Here is a 23,235-nt window from a genome sequence, read left to right as displayed (position 1 = left end):
AAGGCTATGATGAGAATAATCATTCTTATGACAACTTAAAATAAAAGGTAGTGAGAACCAAGAAATGGAGTCTATCATGGTACCGGTGGCTCTTGAAATCGAGATCTGAAACCTTGCCCTTCCCCAGTCACCACATCCAGGACGAGCACTCCTGTGTGCTCAACTAGGGCTGGGAAGGCTTGCAAGTGATTAGTGCAAGCAACTCCTTTATCACAATTCCTTCAATGCATGTTTATTAAGCTTCATAAGAAATTGAGCTGCAAGCACATTCCTCCTCACTCTCACCATCAAACCCCAACCCTACTGAGTCACTTTTCCCCTTAGTTTGAGCCCAGGTTATCTCTAAGCGAATGTAGATATTTTTTATTCTTTGGACCTGTGATCACTGAGAAATAACAAGGCACAGCTGTAACCAATTTTCAAATGGGTGTATCATCACATGTATCTATCCCACCAGCATGCTCGTTCAGTGAGGTCACCTGAGGAGGCAGAAAACTTCCTCGAAAGAAGCTGCCTTGGGCAACGATATTTTTGAAAGGACCCCCCTTGGGAACTGATGCCAGGGGTGATGTGAAACAGTACAATCTGCTTATTTCATTAGAGTTTCACCTCATTTGGATCAAATGTTGTACTATGTGAACTTGGTCACCTCATCTTATTTATTAGATCTGAACCCACATGATGTTTGGCTATTTCTCCTAAAGGGACAGAGGATTTTACACATAGAGTGTTAGCAGTAACTCAGTTCTGTACAGAGCTGAGATGAGCCTTCCAGCATTGCCCAGCCCTGGCCTAAGTGAGCAGCTTTGCAGGGTGAGGACCATGAGAGGTGGCCACTGTGGTTAGTCACTGTCTTCTGGGCTCCCCCAGCTGTGGGCCTGGTACTCGGGGAATTATGCGGTGAGCTGTGAAGAGCCAGGAATGTATTTCTTGTTTCCCACTGCCTCCACCCACCCTTAAATCCACACTTTGAAGTCAAAGACTGAGACTTAGTACCCTGAGTCCAGCACTGCTTGGACAGGAGGCAGTCAGTCTGCTGAACTGAACTGCTGTGCTGGAAACATCGTATGCCTACGATCACAAATGATTCTCAACTCAGGCCACACCAGCTCAAGGCCCACCACTGCCTTCTCTGAGTGGCGGAGTCCCAAGGGCCTTGTCTCATAGTCGTGTGGACTTCGTGCAATGGGGCAGACAGAGGATTTGGTGCGTTTATTTGTTCTATCACTACAGAAGGAGCATTTCAAAATGTGTACAAAAGGACTCTATTCCTCCAGGGGTATACCCCTTGTTCACAGCTAAGCAGAAATGATTTAACATCATAATAGAGGCAGACTGGAAATACAACTGCATTTTCTCATTTACAACATGTATATGCCAGAATAGCAGTTAAAGACCTAAAGCTGCATTGGATACAAATAAATTGGACCTTAACAATCACCACACACAACATTGTAAAAAAGTGTATTAGAAAGTATTGGAAACAATATTGCATATTAACATCTGGTTACACGTGTTCACAGTGAATGCTATCGCACCAACGGCATATGTGCTTCTTTTTTCTGATGCCTGTACATCTTAAATAAGTCTGATTTTGGTTCATTTTAAAGTAAAAAAAAACCCACATTGAACTGAATGAGAGATATCTGGATTTTAAGTAGAGTTGAACCTTCATTATTGCCAGAACTTAAGAAGTGCAGGATAGAGAAATACATTTGCTTCATGACTTGTCTACATAAGTCCATTTCATCTTGCTTTTGTTTTGGCAAGAATATGACACTATAAGAGTCACAAAGTAATCAAAGCAAAACATGAAAAAGCACAAAAATAGGAAGAAAAAAACCCCAATCTGACATCTCCATAACAGGTAGCTCTCTTTCTCAACGAAGATTCTAAGATTCCATTACATGGTTGATCCTAAACTGGAAGTGAAACATGCTGGTATCTGAAGCGAGTGGTACTGGGACACACCCTTTGGAGATAAAGCAATGATAATGCAATTCTTTTTAGTGACTCTTCAATGAGGACCAGCCCGAGCTCTAAGGTACATGTTACAGCAGGGACCTGGGTGAGGGGCAGGTGTCCAGGATTTTCAAGTAGACGGAAGCTGGGCGACAGGGGTGGGGCAGGAACGCTACATAGCAATTTCTCATTGTGATCAACATATCAACCTGCTCCTAGTGACCCTCCTTTCTCTGATCTTTATTTTAAACACATGGAGAGCACATGAAGCCTAGGGACACTTCAGTACACAGTGGTTCCCAAGACACACACTCACGCCATCAAGCAACAGAACAAACCACAGAACAAAAAGGTGGGAGGTCATGCAAAATCCTACTTTTACCAGGTAGAAGAAAAACAGTAACAGCTTTTGGTGCAGAATATGGCCAGCTTTCAGACATAATTTAATTACTTGTTGACACTATATGAAACTTCCTTTAAATACAATAGTCTCAAAGAAAAATGGTGTTACAATACAAAACCACAACAAAAAGTGTGTAAATAGACAATTATCTTAGCTATAAAAGGCAGTAAGAAGAAGGGGAAAGCATTTTAGAAAAGAATTCCTGTAGCCACTATTTACAATTCTGGGTTAAATTTTGTTTGAAGCCATGGGGAGAAATAACTCCTTTCAACCAGTTGACTGTGGGATGGATGGAAAACAACACAGCAGGTGCAATTGGCCAGCAAACTGGAACTCTAAGAAGTCTTTCACCTTGAATATGTACATTCGGATGAGGTGTATCTTTCTCTGTAATTGCATACTGAACTACAGCTGTCAACAGACCAGCTCCTCTATCTGTTCCTTTATTCAGTGCATCAGTGTGCCACAGTCTGAATTATTACCATTTCGTTTATTTCCAGTTCCAAAATCACAGACCATTTTGTAAGCAAAGAAACCCATGACTCAAGAATGATATCTTTGTGGACTCCATCCTTTCAACAAAACTGAAATGCACATGAGAAGGTATGTTTCTGAAGACTGAAGGGGGATAATTCATTTATAGAATTTATAATGACTCCAAAGGAACAGGAGTCAGGCTCCAGACTGATGACTAGGATAATGCTTCCAGTGTTTTCATCTTTGGAAGACTTCCTAGACATCTGATTGGCTTAGAATTCATTTAGAGCAGTGATTCTCAGCTGGGGGCAATCTGCTCCCCAGGGGACATTTGGCAACATCTGGAGAAATTTTTAGTTGTCAATTGGGAGTGCTAATGGCATTTGTTGGGTAGCGAGCAGGGATCCTCCTAAATATCCTACAATACATAGGAGAATCCCCCACAACAAAGAATGATCCAGCCCCAAATGTCAACAGCACTGAGACTAAGAACCCTGGATTTAGATTAAATTTGGAGGTGTACAGTTGTTCTTCTGTTTCTTCATGTTCCCCTTGGGACAGTTTTGGTGAAGACAAGTACTGTAAACAATTGAAATTGTATGCTCTTCCTTCTCTAGGTGGTTGAGATGAATGTCCTTAATGACAGGGTTAGTCTTGAGGGAGACCCTTCCTGATTTGGACTAGAATCCCCAAACACCTCAGTGGGGCCTCAGAGAGCATTCCACGTCTTAGCATGGATGGGAAGGGCTCTCCCCTCCAGTGTCACTGGCCTCTTTCCTGTCAGACCTCGTGGTTTAGGCACAAGACTGCCCTGACCTTCCAATCCCCTAGGGAGAAAGGGCGTAGGGCCATGCAAACTATTTATGTGTGAGCACACAGCTGCTTTGTCCTTATGGGAGAGAGTTTGAGATTGCTTGAAAGTTTAGTTTCAAACAGGTAGGTTCTGTGTGTTAGCAATGTCTGCTGGGCTTCACTTGTCATATTTCCTTGATCTGAAAATTAATGGTCATTCTGAATCCTTCTTTCACAGGTTTTAAAACAACAATAATATACAGTGATGTCAGGTAAAGAAATTTACCAACAGTAAGAAATCCAGGCCTGTACCTACAAACAAAATGTGTGCTTAGTTCAAATGAGGTCTAGCATGGGTCTTCTGTAGGAAAACAGGCTTCTGGTCATAGGTAGAACCAGCCGGGGAAGGAATAAGTATCCAAAGAAATGAGTGTGGAAGTTGGTTAATAAAGCTTTGGTTTCTGAGGAATTTTACCGTTTGAGAGGTTCAAAAGAAATCATGGTCCAGATTTCAGGACTGGTGTTAAAAATGTAGTGATAGACTCATGGGGCCATTAAAGGCACGGGGATGACAAAGCAGAGCACAATGGTCTCCAGAGGTGCATTCATTCCACCTGACAACAAGCCCAGAAGGCGGAGCAGTCCTCTGAGCAACATCGTAGAAGTATGGAAATCAAGAATGAGTCTAAAAGGCTCTCCCTTCCCCTTCCCCTTGCCCAGGGAGCCCAATAGTCACAACTTCTCCCCGATAATTTATTTTCCTGCAGAATATGACTTAGAACAATCCCTTCTTTTGACAATTGCCGCCTTTCAGCCCTAGGTGCACGCACAGTTTGCAGGGCCTGCTGTGCTGGGGCACCTCCCAGGTCTGCTCACCGGCAGTGCTCACCAGGACAGCCACACTTCAGGGGCTGCACCCACTGCTTCTGGGGCCTTGGAAACCATATCAAGCATGTGATTCTTGTGCTTAGCATGGGAACTAGCTCCTTCCTTCCCAGGTTTTGGCCTGTTTTTATAAAATTCTCTCTGAAAAGGACCAATTGTTTGGAGGAGGGGAATTCCAGGAAGCCACAGGTGGGGGCTTTCAGCCGGCAGTCTAGGAGAACATCCAACAACACAGCAGTTTGGGGGCTCCAATTCTAACCCTGTATCTAACAATAAAAATCTCTTTGTTTTCAAAAGCAAATCAAATCCCAACCAACTTAGAAAAACAAAACAAAACACCACCAGGAATCAAAGCTCAATGGTCTTGTCCAGTCTGTGCTGCTGGCAGAAGGGAAGGCAGTGGCTCTGTACTCCCTTCGTTGTGGGGTCCACGCAGCAGAGGAGGTTTAGCTCATGTGGAAGCGGTGCTCCCCCCGTGTGATGTGGGATGAGAATTCGTACCTGTCCTGGCTGTGGTAGCCGCACATGTTGCACTCAAAAGGATCACGGAAGCCGTGGCAACCCATGTGGATGGTGTACATGACGTGGTCCAGGAAGAGCACCCTGCAGTGTTCGCACTTGTACACCTTCATCTGCTCCCCGCTCGTGCCGATCACCCGGAAGGCGTCCTGGGAGCTCTCGGAGGCTGCCCTCAGCACGTCGTAGGCAGGGTGCTCCTCCTTGATGGACAGACCATTGCGGGCATGGGGGTTGATGTGGTTGGTCAGGTAGATGAGGCTACCCCGCTGCTCCTCGGTATTGCTCTCGGTGTCCGTGGAGTCTTGGCAGCTGTTGCTCGGGGACGCCTCCCTCTCGGAGGACACTGACTTGGCCTTGGAGAGCAGCAGTAGATTCTCCACGGCGCTGTCCTGGGCGGAGTGGTTGGACCGCGCAGGGCCCTCAGGGTGGGGCTTGTGGAGCTGGTATATAGGGCTGATGACTGGGCCTACCTCAGAGCTGCCTGGGGGTGTCTGCACCAGGGGGCGCAGTGACTCGGCCCCCAGGTAGCTGATGGCGTTATTGATGGCTTGGTCCATCACATGGGTCTGCATCATCTCATTCTCCTTCTCATAGCTGGCACTGCTGTCATAGGGCATGTCCGACAGGCACTTGTCCCCTGTGGGAAGTGGGTGAAAGTCAGTGAGGCCCAGATTTCCTAACTGTGTGGCAGCAACAGCTGAACTCTACACCCAGGCGGGGCACCCAACCTTGCGGTGTGCGTAGACATGCAATATGAACACCTCCCAAATAGAGCAGGGTGAGCTATCTCTGCCCTGTGGGCACAGAGCACAGGGATCTGCCTGGGGTTGGCATTTAAAGAAATCTTGTTGGACAAATTAACAAATGAACAGTTGAACCAAAGACAAGTGTGTCAATTTAAACAGCACACATTCAAATGGACTAAACCAATACTTGCCTTTTACTATGGATGGTATACTTAAACATTATTATATTTAATTTAAGATTAATATTTAAATGATGTATTTTCAATATGGTGTTCTAAGTATTTTAAAATAAATGGTCAATTTACCATAAATTTATTTAATTAAAATACATAATTATATGATTATTCACAATAATGTGCAATATATTTATTTAAAATAATATTATGTGACATTTTAAATTCATAACGTTAATGCTCTAGAATCAAACAATCAAAATATATACCTATATATTCTTTAAAATAAAACGATATCATTCTCATCAATAACACAAAGCTGGCTCTGACTTGTGGTGAGAGTTAAGAGGATATTCAGACTTAACATCTCCACATGCTCCTGCGCCTTGAATTCCACTTGCCTGCCAGTCGCTGGCAGCACTGGAGCCGCACGCTACAGAGAAATGTGGTGGGAAGATGGTGGCAAACCTAGGGAGCTACAGGGAGAAGGTGTGCCATTCATGTGTTCTTTCAAAAAATTAGTGAGCATGAGTGATGCCCAAGGAATTACTGCCAAGGACTCGTCAGCAATCGAGCTTTGCCTCAAGAGACTTACGATCTAACATCACAGTTTTTAGGACTAGACAAGCTCGCTTCCCCAGGAAAGGTGAAATCTGAGACCAGAGCTGGCTTCTTGTAATTAGCTTTTGAGTAAACATTTCCATTAAGAAATAAAAAATGAATTTCCTTGAAGATTCACTTTCTTGACATATTGGTTATAAGTTCAGTATGAAACGATGGCTTAACTAGCAGATTTGTTAATAAACTCTTCGCACTCTTATTGTCAGGGCTATTGATTTACTTTCCTTTCAGTGGTGGTTAATTAAGAAGTCAAACACATGAGGCCATCCACAGGCATGTCTAAACTGTCTACATTTTTCCATCACTCTGTTCCTTTCCTTCCTCGAACACATGCTCATCAAATGTCTACCATGGACCAGACAGGAGGGATAGAGAGGTGAGTAAGTAAAAATGGGCCCCATCCTCTTCAGCACACAGCTAAAAGGGAGACAGAAATTGAAGCAGGCTCACACAAACAGGGCATCCCAGTCTGAGAAGCCCTAAGAAGACAAAGGAAGGCTCGATTCAAGTGTCATATGGCTTCTGACCTAGGAAGAGTCAGTCAGGTGCATGGGGTTTTGTGTCCTGGCTCTGGGAACAGCAAGAGGAAATCAAGGGGAGGAGCCTGGAGACGGTTGTCTAGTGAAGGTAGTGGGGCCAGAGTCCGGGTGGGGTGGGGCAGGGGCAGCATCAGGTCTGTAGGCAGGGCTAGACCAAGCTGAGGCTTTGTCCAAAGGGAAGTGGAGGCTACTGAAGGATGTGAAGGAAGGAAGTGCCCTTCTCAGTCACTGTGGGGAGAACAGATTGGGGAGGGGCAAAAGTAAGGAATTACTTTCAGGCTGTCCGGAATCAAGGTTTTGGCTGATGGCAGCTGGTCAGAGCGGTGGCAGGAGGATCCCCACACTCTACGCTGACACCTGACATGGAGCTCTGCTAGTTCTTAGCAACAGAAGGATAAACTACTCTGTAGTTCATAAACTTACTAAGGGTCCTTTTTTTAAAAAAAATCTGCGACCATTGATAATTGCCCAGGAATATGCCCCATCCTAGTATAAAGTATCTTCAGTCTCATTTCATGCTTTGTAATGGATATTTATCACTTAACGGCCTGGCTTCCACTTATTCTAATCTACTGGTAGTCAGGAGTGGCACATGCCCTGATAATGGTATAGCGTGATCCCTGCACCGCAGAAAGAACACTTGCTGGTGGCCAGTCATACCCTCTGCAGAAACGCAGCAGAGTGCAATCTCTATGCAAGCTGGGCGGCAGGGATCACAGAAGTGGTGTTTCTCCATTAAGAGTTAGACGAAGTAATTGGACAGCATTACAGAAACCACATCACTTTTTCCTGTTTTTGTGTTGAGGTGCTAAATGTCTTGTTACGCTAACCTCAGAGCAGAATGAATCCATTCTGGCCTGTACCTCAGCCTATCCCTCTACCAAACCTAATCTAGCAAGGAGAGGAGGGGGAGGGGATTTTGTAGCCAATTCTGATAAATATAAAAGTGCTTAGAGCCCCACCAAAAATTGTGCTTTCCTACCTAATCACCCTGTTTCTCCCCAAAGTCATGGTTCTGTGGTTGTGGTTTCCCAAGCAATCACTGAAGTCTGTTGTTTTTAAAGTTGGTATCAACAACAAATGGACGTAGGAAAAAAACAACATATATTTCAGATTACCGTGGTATATTGAAACTACCCACAGAATTTCTCTTCCCTAATACTCCAAAAAGTGAGAAAAATAAAAACCCACAAAATTCACTTTGGCAATCAGCTACAGAAAGTAACATATTCTAATGACCTACATATTTAAAAACGTCAAGGAGCAAGGAAAGATAATTCTAGAATGAGATATATGGCAAAGCCTGGCTGCTGATCTCAGCCACCAAAAACATTAAGTATAAATCAACAAAATCCTTAGCAGTTTCCCTAATATCCTCATATGTGTAGAGAATCAATTCAAATAGGTGTCTTTTTCCACTTCTGATCAAAAAGCAGTTGGAAACTCTGCTAGCAAGAACCAGGTGACACTAGACAAGTGAGCGGTGAGGCTGGCTTCCTCGACAGGAGTGAAGTCTCAATGCTGTCCACTGAGGGGAAACGGCCCAACATCCCCGAGTATTCCTTTGTGTGCTGGGACACTCCCCAACCAGTGCAGTGATAACTGGTGTAGGGCATTGAAGCAAATCGCAGAATGAGGGAGGAGAGCAGAGAGAAAGTCTTTTAACAAAGACTGCACTTTGCCTCACCTGAACTCCTCCCTTCCCATCCTTGGCATTCTTTCAGGATTTAGAGAAGTCAATAGCTCTCACAGGAAAAAAAATGTCTCAGATATAGTGGGAAGAATGTTGAAATGTCAATCAAGCTATATCAGCCCAAGTAGAATAAGCAAGATGAAGAGAAATGTGGTTACTGTGAAAATATTTTCTAGCAATACAATGGAAGAAAGGAAGTAAAACACAGACCAATGAGCCCATCCTAGTATGAAAGCTTAATTTAAGAGAGAGAGGAAATGTCTCATAATGGCTTTGTGACATGGACTCAATAAAAAAAAAATACTGAAAGACAGCATGCTAAGACAACAGAATGAGAAGAAAGAGATTTCAAAGCTCAGGAAACACAATGAGGTCCAAAGCAGTATTATTACAGAATTAATATATGGATTAGAGGCAGCAAGTAGTATAACAGAAACTACCAAAAATGGAATTACTGACACAGAGGAAAAACAGAAGATAATAACAGTGAATAAACGTGAAAAAGAGAAAAAAAACCAACTTAAAGAAATGTTAACAGATATGGAAGACAAATTATCCAAAATTGGGACACCTGGTATCCCTGACTAGAGATCACAGTAGACAGAATAAAAGATGAATACACAAAAAAGAGAAATCATCAGAGATAAAGGCAAAAAAAGGGTTTAACATGGCAGGGAATTTTTATTCAGAATGCAAAACCTCAAGACGCATCCTAGTTAGGGTATTTAAGGCTAAGCTCAGAGAAAGAACTCTTCCAGCATTCAAAGAGAAAACGGAAGTCTGGCCATCAGTCCTCATGGCAAGATCTAACCGGTTCTCAGTGGGAGAACAAGAGTGACCCCACCCCACACACACACCTTCAAGATGCTCCTCAAGTAGAAAGGGCCACAGGCAGATACCTCAAACACAGACAACTGTGGAAACAGAGCACCACAGAACCTTCCTGAAAGAAGCTGCTTGGATGTAAAGGCCAATTTGTGGAGAGACTACTCAAAACAAATAGAAATAGTACTAAAAGGACTGGGTCTATGTTGAATCTATTTAAATATAGAGTTAATAATTAATAGTTAAGCTATATATATAATAATTAATAGCTAAGCTAGGATTAGAGAATAGAATGTGAATATTATGAAGCTGGACAATGTAAAAATAATAATGAACAATAATAATAATTAAAAACAATATAACAGAGCATTTGGAAGTGGCATATGTCTTTATTTTTCAAACCAGTGAATCAGCAGATACTGCCTAAATCGAAACAAATGAATTAAAAAATGACTTGAAGGTCCGAATGTTTTTCATAATATATCTTCTTAATCTTGGAAAATCTTAGAAAAATCCTTTAAAAAATAATAGTTTTCTGCGAGAAAATATTTACTTGAAGATAAGCCAGCCCTCCAGTTTTTGTTGGTTCTTGTCCACCTCTTAAATTTAAGACATGTAAATATGATACTTTCATTTGAAGTAGCATCTATAATATGATAGAATCTTATAGAAGTATTTCTTTCACATGTATCTATCCATGTATTCATCATCCTATCCACTCACACACATGTGAATAGAAAGATATTTAGAATGATGCTCAGCTACTCTTAATATTGGTAATTTCTGGATGTCGGGTTTTGAGGTGATTTAAAAATAGTCATTTTTGCATTAAAATTCTTTATAGTAACCACGTGTCATTTTAATAATACAACAGTTTTTTCTTGAAAAAGAAGAAAATATACCAAGATAATTATAATGGGTAGCAGAAATATTGATCATTTTAATTTTCCTCTTCTATTTCCTGTTCCCTATTTTAAAAATTTTCTCATTACAATCAACAAACAGACTAAAAACAACAACTGGTAGTGCTATGTAATAGTATCCCTTTTCTGATGGGCTTCATCGATCCTGATGAGCTGTATCTGATTATTCTCAGAAGAGGAGATCTTTGATGATATAATGGTGAGGAATGTTGCTGGCAAATACTTATTTACAATTATGCCAAAGATAAATTAAAAAACTGTAAATCACAGATCACATATCAATTAAGCAAAAATATGTGCCATTCAGAGCAATATTCACCATGAAAATAATATCATCTTACATTTTTAAGGTGCTTTCTAGTATCCAGAGCACTGCCACACCCATCATCCCATTTGATCCTCAGAATAGCAATGGGAAGGAGGCAGGGTGGGAGGCATCACACTCATTTCGCAGCTGGGGATGCTGAGTCCAGTGATATACTCAAGGTCACCAGCCAGTCATAGCTGGAGCTGGACCCTGAACCCAGGTCTCTTAAATGCAAACCTGCAGCTCTTTCAACTCCACCACTATTAGGCCAGTACATATGATGATAGCTGCATTCCTACCACTCTGTCTGAATTTATATAAAGGGTAAACTCAACATCTAGAGGTTAAGAGGGACCTTAGAGATCCACTTCCTTTTTTATTTTCGAGATAGAGAAACTGTGATGAGTTAGGAGTGGTTGATTGAAATCCCATCAAACTGAAGTGAGGGGAGTCATTATTCCTCAGGGCAAGGAGAGGCATTATTCTGGAGATGAACTGCCAATCACCAGGTTCTAGGTAAACACCTAGCGGATACAGAGCCGCTTCAGGCTTCGGAGCCCTTCTTGCCAAATTCTACTCTGCCATCCTCGTCCAACTGTTCCCAATACACTTCTCCTGTGTACTCCACTTCTCCCCAGGAGACTGCTTTTTCATCTTAGGTTTGCTTAATCAGAGCTGGTTTTCTTTCCATTTTTTTTTTTTTTTTTTTAACATGGAAGCATCTAAATCTCAAGACAATTAAATTGTGGTCTCACCTGAGGTGGCCATCGTAGTTTCACAGAGTCTCATTTGGTTTGAAGTTTCTAAAAGCTAAAAGGGGCTGCACATGTTCATTTTCAAAGCCCTTGGCATTCTCCAGTTTGCCAGCCTGAAGGAAGAAGTCACGCCCAGCTGCCCACGGTCAGTGACCCTTAGCAATCCCCGAATACACTTGCTGCTCTGTCTCTGCTCCATCTCTCTGAGCTCTCTCTCCCCATCACACATTGCCTGTCAGGGAGGAGCCTGGATGAGTGCTACCTTCTCACCTCAGCCCGCTGTGACTGAAATCCCACCACCAACAGCCTACCCTCTGCACCTGACTCATTCCTACTCTGCTCAGGAAATGGAAGGTCTCCCTTGCTCTCACCATCTAAAAGCTCACATTTATGTGGGCAACTCCCCACATGGTGTCTCTAGGCAGTGGTTTGCAAAAGTTTTTTTTAACTAAATCCTTCCTTCCCCCACCCCTCCCAACCCTCAACCTATGACAAACTTCTATTTAAAACCTGATCAAATGGAGTCTATTTTCAGTGCAAGAGGGAAGCTGGAGCCCCAAGAACTTGGCCTCTGCATTGTCCTCCTGTCCTTTCCTGTAGGACAGCAGGCATCCTCTGGAACCCCAGGCTTCATTAACCATTAACTCCATTCTACATTCATCTTTTCTCTCAACACTCATTTCTGAGGCTCCCATGTGGCATCTACATCAGGAAGTCCTTGAAACTTAGCAGATCAAAACCAGAACCCTATCTTTTTCCAGAACCTGGCTTTATCACTTCTGCAAATGGCACACTACTCTACTAGAGTCACCATGATTCATGGTTTCCGTCACCCAATTCCTGTGCTGACCCTTACATTCCACTCTCACCAAACTTCCCTCGTCCATACCTTCCTTTCTTCACGCCTATCACTACCACCCCAGTGCTCTTCTTTTTCCATTCACTTATTGGCACTTTCCGTCTCTGTTTTCCAAGATGTTGCTCCAATTAAAAATATGTCAATGGTTTTTTCTGCCTACCAAATTAAGGATACATTTCTTACCTTGGCATTCAAAGGTCATTCATCCTGTGCCCAGGGTTTAGTGGGACTTTATTTTTATTGTTTCCCTGAGAGTATGAGTTAGCCCAGAACATACCCTGCTCCTCAATCATGTCCCACATGTCCCCACTCCAGCCCCCATAACCAGCATCACCATTTCTCTTTATTTTTATCTGCCTGCCCAGAATTCTCTTCCATTCTTCCATTATCAGTAATGTACTGAAATCCTATTCCTCCGTCAAGGTCACTTTCAGCTTCATGAAACTTTTATTGATCCTCTTCCCTGGATATGACCCTCTCACTGTGATCCTCTCCCCTAGACAAGACCCTCTCCGCCATGGTCTCTTTCCTGGATATGACTCTCCCCGCCATGGTCCTCTTTCCTTGACCTGACCCACCCCCATGGTGTCTTTCTCAGACATGACCCTCCCACCACGGTCCTCTTTCCACATTAGATAATAGTTGAGCTTCATATTGAGGGTTTCTAGATGTTCTCATATCCTTGGTGTTAATTTATGTTCACAAAAATCTGTGAGATAAGTAAAGAATGGAACCAAGGCTTGGAGAGGTCAAGTAATTTTGCCACAGTGAGAGTGTTAACATGTGGCTGTGCACTGATAACCTCAGGTTGGTCCCCAAGCCTGGTGCATTTCTACTCTTACATCTGACTAGATGTCATTCTTCCTGCACTTGTAAGTGTCTGGCCATGGACCGTGGTTATAGGAGCATTTGTCTATCATCTACACTGGACAACAAGCTCCTGGAGGAAAGGGCTACCCCACTTCTTCTTTTATCCCTCAAAGTATCTGGCACAGGTAGAGGTTCAACGGTGAAAATAGCAATCTTAGTTGTGTTCCCTCTTCACTAGGCCCTTCTTGTGGGCCAGCTGCTGTGCAATTGTGTCCATTAAACCTTCAGAGTTGCCCACATGGGAGCATTATGAGCTCAATGTGAAAAATGAGCATCTGAAGCTTAGAGAGGCTGCTCAGGCAGAGGGTGTCCGGGCTGTGTGGTGAGCCCCTGGCTGAGCCAGGCCCACGCTCCTGACCCTGTGCACACTGACTCGGCCACCCTCAGATGGACACGAAGTGTCCATAGGTAGATCTCACCAAGTGCCCTGGGCACTGCAAGACCACATCTAGGAAAAACTACTGGTAGAAGATTTGTTATTTTTAAGAGGCCTAGTGGAAAAAATTCTATGATATTTAAGAAATGTTGAGCTTACCAAATTTTATTTTTTAAAAATGAGATTCTCTTTCTTTCTTCTACTCTCAACTAATTACCAACTGAGTCTAAAACACCCGCGTAGTTGTTTTTTAAGAGACAGCAAACGTTTAACTCTTACCAACAAATTTCTGAGGCATAGAGCTCTTACGTTTGGCGACGTTACTTGCTAGTCTGTCCAGCACGAGGGATCTTTCTGATCCTATCTTGCACAGGTCTTCTGCCATTTCACTGTGATTAGCTTCTTCTTTAATGACTAAAGTCAAAGACAGTTAGAGAGGCCAGTTTAGAAACGCTTACTGTGAAAGGATTCAGTTGCGTCCAGTGTTAAATCTGACATTTGTTAAGTGCCTACAAGAGCCAGGACCTTCGAAGAAATTATTTCTAATCTTGCCAGCAACCCTGCCAGAGAGACAGAGACCAATCACAGCCACCTGCTAATGATGTCTGGACACCACGTATCATCCCCCAAGACCAAAGGAAGAAGCCCCACCACTGTCACCAGAAGCTGGACTGCGATTAATTAATTGTGTCCCTTTGCCAAGTCCTCTTAACTTTTCAAAATACTCCCAAATCCACTAACTTAGTTTATCCTGACAACAGTCCCCTGAGAATCAAAGAACGGTCAAAGCTGGAAATGATCTAAGGGTCCCACTCCATCTACTGGCACAGCGATGTGAGATGCAAAAGAAGCATGGCGGCTCAAAATGCTCCAGGAAATCCAGACAACATGGGGAGAGAACCAGAGCTCTGATCCCTGAACACACAGCAGTTGAGAAAATCGTTTAACACCTGCACACTGGAGAAAATCTAGAAATTGTGGAGGTAAATATTGATGCAGGGACTATTTCTCGTTGATCTTTATTTTTCTCTATTGTCCCTTTCTTTCTATAATTGAAGATACAACTTTGTATCCTGCATAATTTCATCTATATTCTAGTCTTTATGGTTAGACTTTTGGAAATTTAACTCCTTCATCTCCCTGCAATTTATCCTAATGTATAAGGAGCTGAAAATGTAAACTGATTATCTTCCAAATAGCCAATCAATTCTTCTAACACCGTTTCTGAACAGTCCATTTAAATCCCACCTCCTGTGCTCCCTCCTTTCTTAGATACGACATGCTGACTTATCACAGCTCTTCGGAAGTTTATCCATTTCCAGTATTGATTTGCCTGTCTATTCTTCAAAGAGTTCCACATTATAGCTACATTTTAATATAGCACTGGACATCACTCTTCTTTTAAAAAAATGCCAATTCCCTCATTTATTTTTCCAGAGACACTTCATGATAGTCCAATAACATTTACAAACCAATGTTACGTTAAAACCATGCCTTGATTTGGGAGGACACACGTGTCCAGTGTCCAGCCCTCTCTCCCTCTTCAATCTTCCATGTTTTTTTTTGCCTCAGTGTGGTTTTGTAGTTTTCTTAATTATGTCCTGCATTTACCTGCTAAAATTATTTCTAAGTATTTTATGTCGTCATTGCTATTAGGAATGCCACTTTGAAAACACATTTCAAATCTGTTACTATCGTTGCTATACGTAATTTTTTAACATCTGAAGTGTGTGTTTCTTATTTAATGGGCAAAAATAATAGCTCGCACCCTGATTTATACAGGGAGACACATAAAACCCTTAAAGTCCAGTTGCACTGGCAGAATTCCTTATGTGTCTGTCCTTCCCTGCAAAGTAGGGCACTGGCGCCTGCCCAGGGTGCCTACAGCACCTCTAGCGGGGTTTCCACTCCAACAGGCCACGAGACCTTCTGGGACCCTCAGAGTTGTCACACTGAGGGACAAATGGGGCCAAAGCTCCAGGATCGCTGGCTATTCAACCCTTGATGTACTTCCCTTAAGGGCATCTAACACAATTTGTGCACCTAAGGCTCAAGAGAAACTTATGTTTTCCGAAAAGACATCAGGAAATTATAACAGATGACAAAGAAGTCTTTTACTAAATACAATTATATTCAGAGAAATTAATCTTTTCTATATCTTATAAGATAGGCTTTGTTTGGACCTAATCCAAAGGAATGGCCCCAACCTGAGTGGGATTAGAGGGCCAAGAGGCTGCTTGGGTGTCCCTCTGAATTCTGATGGGAGCTGGTCTTGCGGGGTGTGGGAAGGACAGGAGATGGGAGATGCACAGCAAGCTAAGTGGCCAAGGCCCCCAGCCCCCTGCCTGCCCGCCGTGTCCCAGATGTAGTCTTGCAGGACTTTGGTTAAAGTTTGCCTATGGATTCCCTCAACACTCCCTTCAACCAGCACTAACTGCACATGAGAAGCCTTCTTATCTCCTGGGGATAGGAGCATAAAGCCATCACTGTGGTGTCCCAAATAATCCAATCACCAAAGGGAATAAATGAACATTTTCGGATTACATTGATTCTGACCACAGGGTTAAGATTTAATATATGTATCGCTGACAGACAAGCTCACTGACATCTGCAGCCAACAGAGGAGAATTAGGTTTCAGGTGAGAATCCTTCGGAGACCTGAACTTGCATGTTCAGTGAAGTGCACGATGCACGTCTCTGCTCCCTGCTCTCACATCTGCTCCTTCTCTCGGGCATCTCTCAGAGCAGTTCCGAGAGGTTGGCCACACACGGATTATCACTCCCACTTAAGAGACGAGCCCTGGGTCATATTTAAAAACAGATTTAGAGATGAAACCAGAACCCAGGTTTCAGTGAAGGGATGCTGGTTGTCCCCTGGAAGAAGGTCTCAGCCTGCTGTGACTTCATGGTCTGCTTCTTTAGCAATGAAAACGGTGGAGAAAACCAATCGATTCTGTCCATGTCTCTTGTCCATTTTGTCTTCTCAATTCCATGTGTATAGTTTTAAGGGGAAATTCAGATTACTGTATTCAATAGGGATTGGTATTGCCGATAAGTCCTAAGTAAATATCTGTTGAGTGGATAAACGGCTTATTTAAACATTAATCAGAAGTATTTACTTCCAAGACCCATCAATTTATTTTTCACAGAAAAATACAATATCTGAGTATTTACATTTTATTTTATTATAATTCTCCTCTCATCCCTTAATCTCCTACCTTGGGGTCTGGCCACAAATTGATAACTCATAAATTATTATTATTTTAATATCTAGTTTCCTTTCTTAAACTAACCTTCAATACCTTTCCATTCTAGAAATAGACCTTAGACTTTGATAAAAGCTAAACAATAACTTAATGGAATCTCCCCATTTTACCGGTAAGAAAATGAAGGTCCAGAGAAATCAGCTGTGAGCCCTAGATCGACAGCAGGTAGGTGGGGAGACAGCACAGGCCACGTGACACGCTGCCTCTCGATGCCAACGATACTGGATTTTCAGGACTTCATTCTGACCATTCTTTCCCCTGCCCCCATTTGCATTAACGATCTGAGTATTCCTGAATGTACTTACTACTACTGAAGTGTACACTTAAAAATGGTTAAGATAGTAAGTTTTACGTCATGTGTATTTTACCACAATAAAAGAATAAAATAAAATTAAAAATTTGAAAACAATAATCTGAGTGTTCCCTGGTGGATTTTCCATTATGAACCATTCATTAAGGTCAGAAAGCCGGGTAAGGTTCAATAAATTCTGAACTATTAATTTAACTTCTACTGCTCAGTCCAATGATGATTTTTGCAGTGCTACTGCTAAATGAACAGTGTTTTGAACGAAGTTAGCTTCAGTTGATCTATTCGCCAATTTCTTATGTCTTAAAAAGTCAAAAAGGTGCCTTTTATAACACTGCCGTCCCTCTGAGTAAGGTCAGCCTCCTTCGGCACTATCTCTTTCCATCTTTCACTTTACATTATCCAAGATTGGAGTCAAGTGCCATCTCGTAATGCAATATACAGAGAAGCATCAAAGCTCATAAGAAAAAAGCAACTTTTCCTTGAATCCTCTGACACCCGCAATACTGTCAACTGTCAGGCTTACTCCCTCGTTCCAGGGAGATGCTGGTGCCAAAGAATGGAAACACCGCCTGAAAGCCCTTATTTGATCAACTTCATGAAAACAGTTTTTAAAGCAAGACTTCACATGTTATTCTGATTACTAGGCACAAGGAAACAATCGATACTCCAGGTTAAAAAAAATACCCCCCCCCAAAAAAATCCCAGAACTTTCAAGGGTCACTACTATCTTAGAAGCTTCCCCAGATGTCAAGAGGGAGGAGTTTTAAGGTCAAACTATTTCTGGTGGGATGAAGACGTGGAAAGTAGGGAAGGAAGTGTAGTGTGTTCCTAGTGAAACTGTGTGATTTTAGCGGGCAAAAACTTCCCTCCATCCCAGGGCGGCGGCGCAGCAGGCCTGCGTTGTGCTCCCAGCGCTGCGTGCAGGGGGCCTTCTTCGCCGCGTGCTGGGGAGGGAGAGCCAGTGCCAGGCTCGCCTCGTGCCTTCAGCGCTTACCTGGGTACAGCGTGCCTGGAAGGCCCATGCTCTGCAAGTAGTTGTGGCAGCGCTCTTTATGTTCCTCTAAAGAGCTTCGCTGTTTATAGCTTCGGCCACAATATCCACATTTGTGAGGTTTACCAACTGCAGAAAACACAATTGAGTTCAAGACCCCAATTAAATATCGGCCTTAGGTGTAATGGGAATGCATGCAATACAATTATTACCAAAAAGTCAAAAAAATTCTACTCTTGAGAGCTAAAAGCATTATGGACTCAGTCAAAATTACTGAATTTAAAAATGTTAATGCCCAGGGGTTTCCTTGATTGTACTAAGAACGCCTGTGACTTGTTTCTTCTTAATTTGTCCACTGTACTGACTATCAAATTCTCACCTACTTAAATCACAGGAGTCTGTCCTTTACCTGGAGGAAACGAACCACCGCAGTGTTAGAATGTGGATTTGAACAACTGGACAGAGACGTGAGGAAGGGCCCCTGTTGCTAGATAATATCTGGATTCACCTCTTAAAGTTGGACTCTTTTGTCCATGTCTCTGCTGGGGGCCAGGTTTGGCATGACACTGGCGCAGATCTAGTGCAACCAAAGTGAATTCAATTCCAGAGTGCTAAACTGGATATTTTGAGGTCTCTAGGAAACTAGAGTGGATAAACATTTTATTTCCAAAATGTATTTTCTTGTTCTAACTTAGAAAAGTTCTGTTTTCCTCCCCAAAGAACTTAAGGATAGTGTGGCTTCCAGATCAGCCCTGTCCAACAGAATTTACTATGAAGACGGAAGTGTTCTCTATCTGTGCTGTCCAATATGGTAGCCATTGTGTGTTCAATAGGGTGGCAACCAGCAATGTGTGGGTATTGAGCATTCGAAGTATGGCCAGTGTCACTGAGGACTGAAGTTTTAATTTTATTTAATTCTAATTGGTTAAAATTAAAATTTAAATACCACATATGGCTATTGGGTACTGTATGGAGCAGTGCTGTTCTATACAATGAGTTTAGTTCTTCTTGAATTTTATTGAACGGTATTTTAGGAGAAGATGACTAGTATGAATTTGCATCACATCTAAGTTTAAAGACTTTAATAGATAACATTTTAAGAGATGACATGGATAAAGGATCTTCACTTACTTATATAAGGAATGTAAATTTCCATCCTAAGACCAGAATCTTCTACTTCCTTCTCATGTTATTAGATTTCACATATTTGAGAATATTATATAAAAATCAATACCATCCAAATAGGAATGTTTGGTAAAATGGTTCAACCAAAGTTTATATTGGTTAAATCTCTTTCTTAGTTGAACAGAAGCTATGGTTCACAACGACTAAGAGGAAAACCAAAATTTGACTTCTGGAACATTTAATAGAGGAAGAAAGGGATCTTTCTTTATCTGCAGAAAATGTTGCATCCCTAACATCAGGTAAATAATGTTGAAATATACAATGTTGCCTAAAATTGCACATTTTATTGAGTACTGCCTTTACAAATTAATATAATGCAGATAACCACTCAATATCCTTTCTTGAAAAGCCATAACTTTAGCAAATTCCTATATATATGGCATGGTGTCTGAATACCCATTTTTCTGAGTATATGATTGATTTTAACCCTGCAACATAAGAACTAAAGTATATCTTGAAGCACAGCCCAGTCTTCTGCAGGAAAGAAAGTCTCTAGCTATGTTTGCAACTTCCAGAAAAAACAGCGAAGAAGGAACGGGGATCCTTTCCCTACCCTACCGGACTGCCCAAGCTCCTCTTGTCATCAGTATGGGACAAATTCTATAGCTCCATCATCACTGACGTGTTGATCTTTGGAACCTCCGGCCACCACCAGTTGCTATAAAGTTGATCATGGTTTTCAGTGGAATGGAAGAGTGACTCTTTCACAATGGAAACCAATGTGGCAACACTTGAGTTCGCAGACAAAGGCTGAGTCTTCATGTCACTCTAGTGAAATTATCTTGTAGAACCTAAATCACTGCCTTTTCCAAGAGCTACATGTCAATGGTACTTTCAGATGATAGAATCACCAGCAGCCCTGGATCAATGATGGTTTTCTCACTACGGTATCATCTATTAGCTCATCAGTGGGTCCATAATAGAAATAAACTGTCTAAAGTCTATCACTGTTATATATAATTACTCAATAAATTAGCCATACTTAGAGAAGGATACCATCATCTCTCAAATGACATAAACAGGCATGGAGCCAGAAGAACCTAAAATACTGCATTAGATGTTCTTAACTTCACAACAGGAAAGAAAGGAGCAGCATCTTTTAAGGACTGACACGCAAGTGGGATTTCTGTTGCAAGTCAGAGGAATCTGGGGATTACGATGATATGGTTGGTGCCAAACTTAGGACGAGCCTGGTATTTTCTGCCTACATGGGAAGTTGTGCTTCCTATTAACCCCAATGTGGTACTACTGTGAATTGTGTTGATGTCTATTTGATCCTTATGAATGATACATGTGAAGTTTCTTGGTCCTAGATCCCCTGACTAGGCACTGTATGCAAACCATATAATTGTCACATCTGAAGCCTATTCAGACCTAATTTGTCATTTAGTTCCTTGCATGCCTTCACCTCTGGGTGGGACAACACACATGCTCCTTATTATCAACATATGTAAACATTTAAAAATGCTCACTGTCACGTTGTCATCATCCCACTTTGGGGATCTGTTCTCCCTGTCCCCCGCAGCAAAGCCCTCCCCAACTCTGAGCACACATCCTGCCCCTGATGGGGAGGTGGTGGCATTGGCCCTTCCGTTATCCCTTGCTGACCTGCCCGCTCTATTGGAGGAGCAACTCCTTGGCTCTGTATAGCTCCTTTCTTGGAAGATTTTAGGAAGCTTACCCAAGTCATCACAGTTTTCTTCTTAGGAGCATTTTGGGAGCTTCCTCCATGCTGACTATCAGAAATGAGACCAGAATGAGAGGAGATGGCTTAGCTGAACACGTGAGAGAAGTAGCATTCCCAGGACCCTGTGACTTATCTCCCTCTTGCGTCCTGGATGAACTTGCAGGTACCACTTGCAGGAGAAGACCAAATTTCGACAACACTTGCTAAAATGTGGATCACTCACAGAATTACACATTCATCTGGAACTTCTCTGAAGGTAAATTTTAGAAACGTACCATTTGGCATCGACTCAAGCTCCCCCTTCTACCGGAAGTCTCTCCTGACACCTCCCAGCCCAAGACCTACTGTCCCCTCTCTGTGCTCCCACCATCCCCTTGAATGCCTGTGTCATGGCGCTTGTACCCCACCTGTCTCTGGGGTGCTCAGTAAATGCGTGACAAAGAAATGACACAAGGAAGAGGGCTCTAAAACCCAATATTAACTACACTCATCGCATTTAGGGGAGACAGCCTGAACCCAGGAGAACCCTCCCCAAGGGCATGGCGTCCCCTCCTCTGGGAGGTGCCTCCTATAGTGCTGCCTTGGGGATGTCAGGAAGGAGCTGATCTGAAGCTTCTTCCTTCCCATAACGCCCTGCTCAGCAGAAGTCGAGGATAACCAGATAGTCTGGACGGTGAGCTCCACGAGGGCAGAGGTGAGGGCCCGTCATCTCCCGCTCCCAGAGCCTCCCAGGGTGTTACGTCAAATATCCCTGCTGGATGGCATGCGCGGCACAGCACACAGGCCCTACACTTTCTTCCTCTGACCTGGAAGATTATGGGGCCACTTGATAATGAGATAGCAAAGAAGACTTCTCAGGAGGCAGAAGATCTAATCTAATCAAAGGCGGATTTGTGCTTCACAGGTTGGGAATGTTTCAAGAATTGTTGGGTGTTCATGCTAATCATGATCTAGCTGAGACTCTGGATTATTTGGGATGCATTTATTAGAAGCTGGTAAGAGCTCCAAACTGGCCTCTCCAACCGAGGCCTCCACTGGCTTCTGGTGTGAGAGTGACACTCGGGCCCAGTTGGGGTGGTGTGTCCTCAGGTAACAGGCATCCACCCACTCAGAACAGATAACGGCAGGCCCTGAACCATTGTATCTATCACCTTTCCAAAGAAAACTATCCCAATGATCGCCACTGAAACACTGTGTGAAACCGTAATAAGTGTGGCTTAACAACTGACATAAAGAAATGCATCTGGAAGCTGTTCGGGCACAGCAGCACACTCAGTACAAGTCCAGCTGGCAAAAGCCTTTTAAAAAAACCGCACTTACCTGACAAAACGGGATGAGGAGGCCTCTCTTGAAATACTCTAAGGTGAGACTTCTGTGTGTGTGATTTCCCCACCCACCTCCTCTGTCTCAGTGGAAAATCAGAGAATACAAGGGAGAGAGGGGGAGACCGATGGCACAGTCAGTGGCAGCCAATCCCCGACGGAGGGCTGTGCCCTGGGATCAGGCCAGCCAAGAAGGAGGGCTCCTGTGCACATGCGACGTGGGGCCCTGGGACACCTGGGTGGCCTCCGAGTCCCTCAGAGCCTGGGCCTTTGCCCAGAGCACCTACCAGAGTGCGTCCTCAGGTGGCCTGTGAGGGCATCCCTCCGGCGGCATGCGTAGTTGCAGAGGTGGCACTTGAAGGGCTTCTCCCCGGAGTGTAACTTGATGTGCCGGAGCAGGTTGCCTTTCTGAGTGAAGGAGGCCCCACACTGATTGCACTGGAAAGGCCGTTCTCCTGGGAGGAGAGGAGGGGCAGTCGGTGAGACAAAACTCGGCGCCGAGACAAGAGGGGGACTCGGCAAGAAAGTTGTTTCCCACGGGGCCCGGTGACTTCCACCGGCTGCAGGTTTGATAGAACATGAGGCTTTCAGACTAAACCTGCCAGCTCCTTAACGCTTCACTGGTTGGGTCAATTTGATCTGAAAATCTAATTTTTTTTTCCTAAATCAGAATGGCACATCACAATGCAAATTCAAACTCATTTAAATAAAGTGACTGCAACATTTTGTGATGAAGAGCCACTCTTCCT

At 43.2% G+C, this 23,235-nt stretch overlaps 1 protein-coding gene across 10 annotated transcripts in view; it reads right to left on the bottom strand.

The window, feature by feature from the left end:
* The window catches only part of IKZF1 (IKAROS family zinc finger 1), a 120,971-nt gene that overhangs the window by 23,588 nt on the left and 74,148 nt on the right, over window positions 1-23,235 (bottom strand). For 5 of the 10 annotated variants that reach the window (XM_046669407.1, XM_046669411.1, XM_046669415.1 and 2 more), the window contains 4 exons: window positions 22,774-22,941; window positions 18,296-18,421; window positions 14,005-14,139; window positions 1,235-5,675 (listed from right to left, as the gene is read on the bottom strand). In XM_046669407.1, coding sequence (XP_046525363.1) covers window positions 4,966-5,675; window positions 14,005-14,139; window positions 18,296-18,421; window positions 22,774-22,941 — 1,139 coding nt within the window. In that variant the 3' untranslated portion in view covers window positions 1,235-4,965. Of the gene's footprint in view, window positions 1-1,234; window positions 5,676-14,004; window positions 14,140-18,295; window positions 18,422-22,773; window positions 22,942-23,235 lie in introns of those variants that run through there. The other 5 variants (XM_046669409.1, XM_046669416.1, XM_046669412.1 and 2 more) reach the window with 3 other exon arrangements.

This window comes from Equus quagga, chromosome 8 (genome assembly GCF_021613505.1).
Source record: "Equus quagga isolate Etosha38 chromosome 8, UCLA_HA_Equagga_1.0, whole genome shotgun sequence".
Classification (NCBI taxonomy): domain Eukaryota; kingdom Metazoa; phylum Chordata; class Mammalia; order Perissodactyla; family Equidae; genus Equus; species Equus quagga.
Note: the sequence above shows the minus strand (reverse complement) of the source record. Positions and strands in the feature narration are given on the sequence as shown.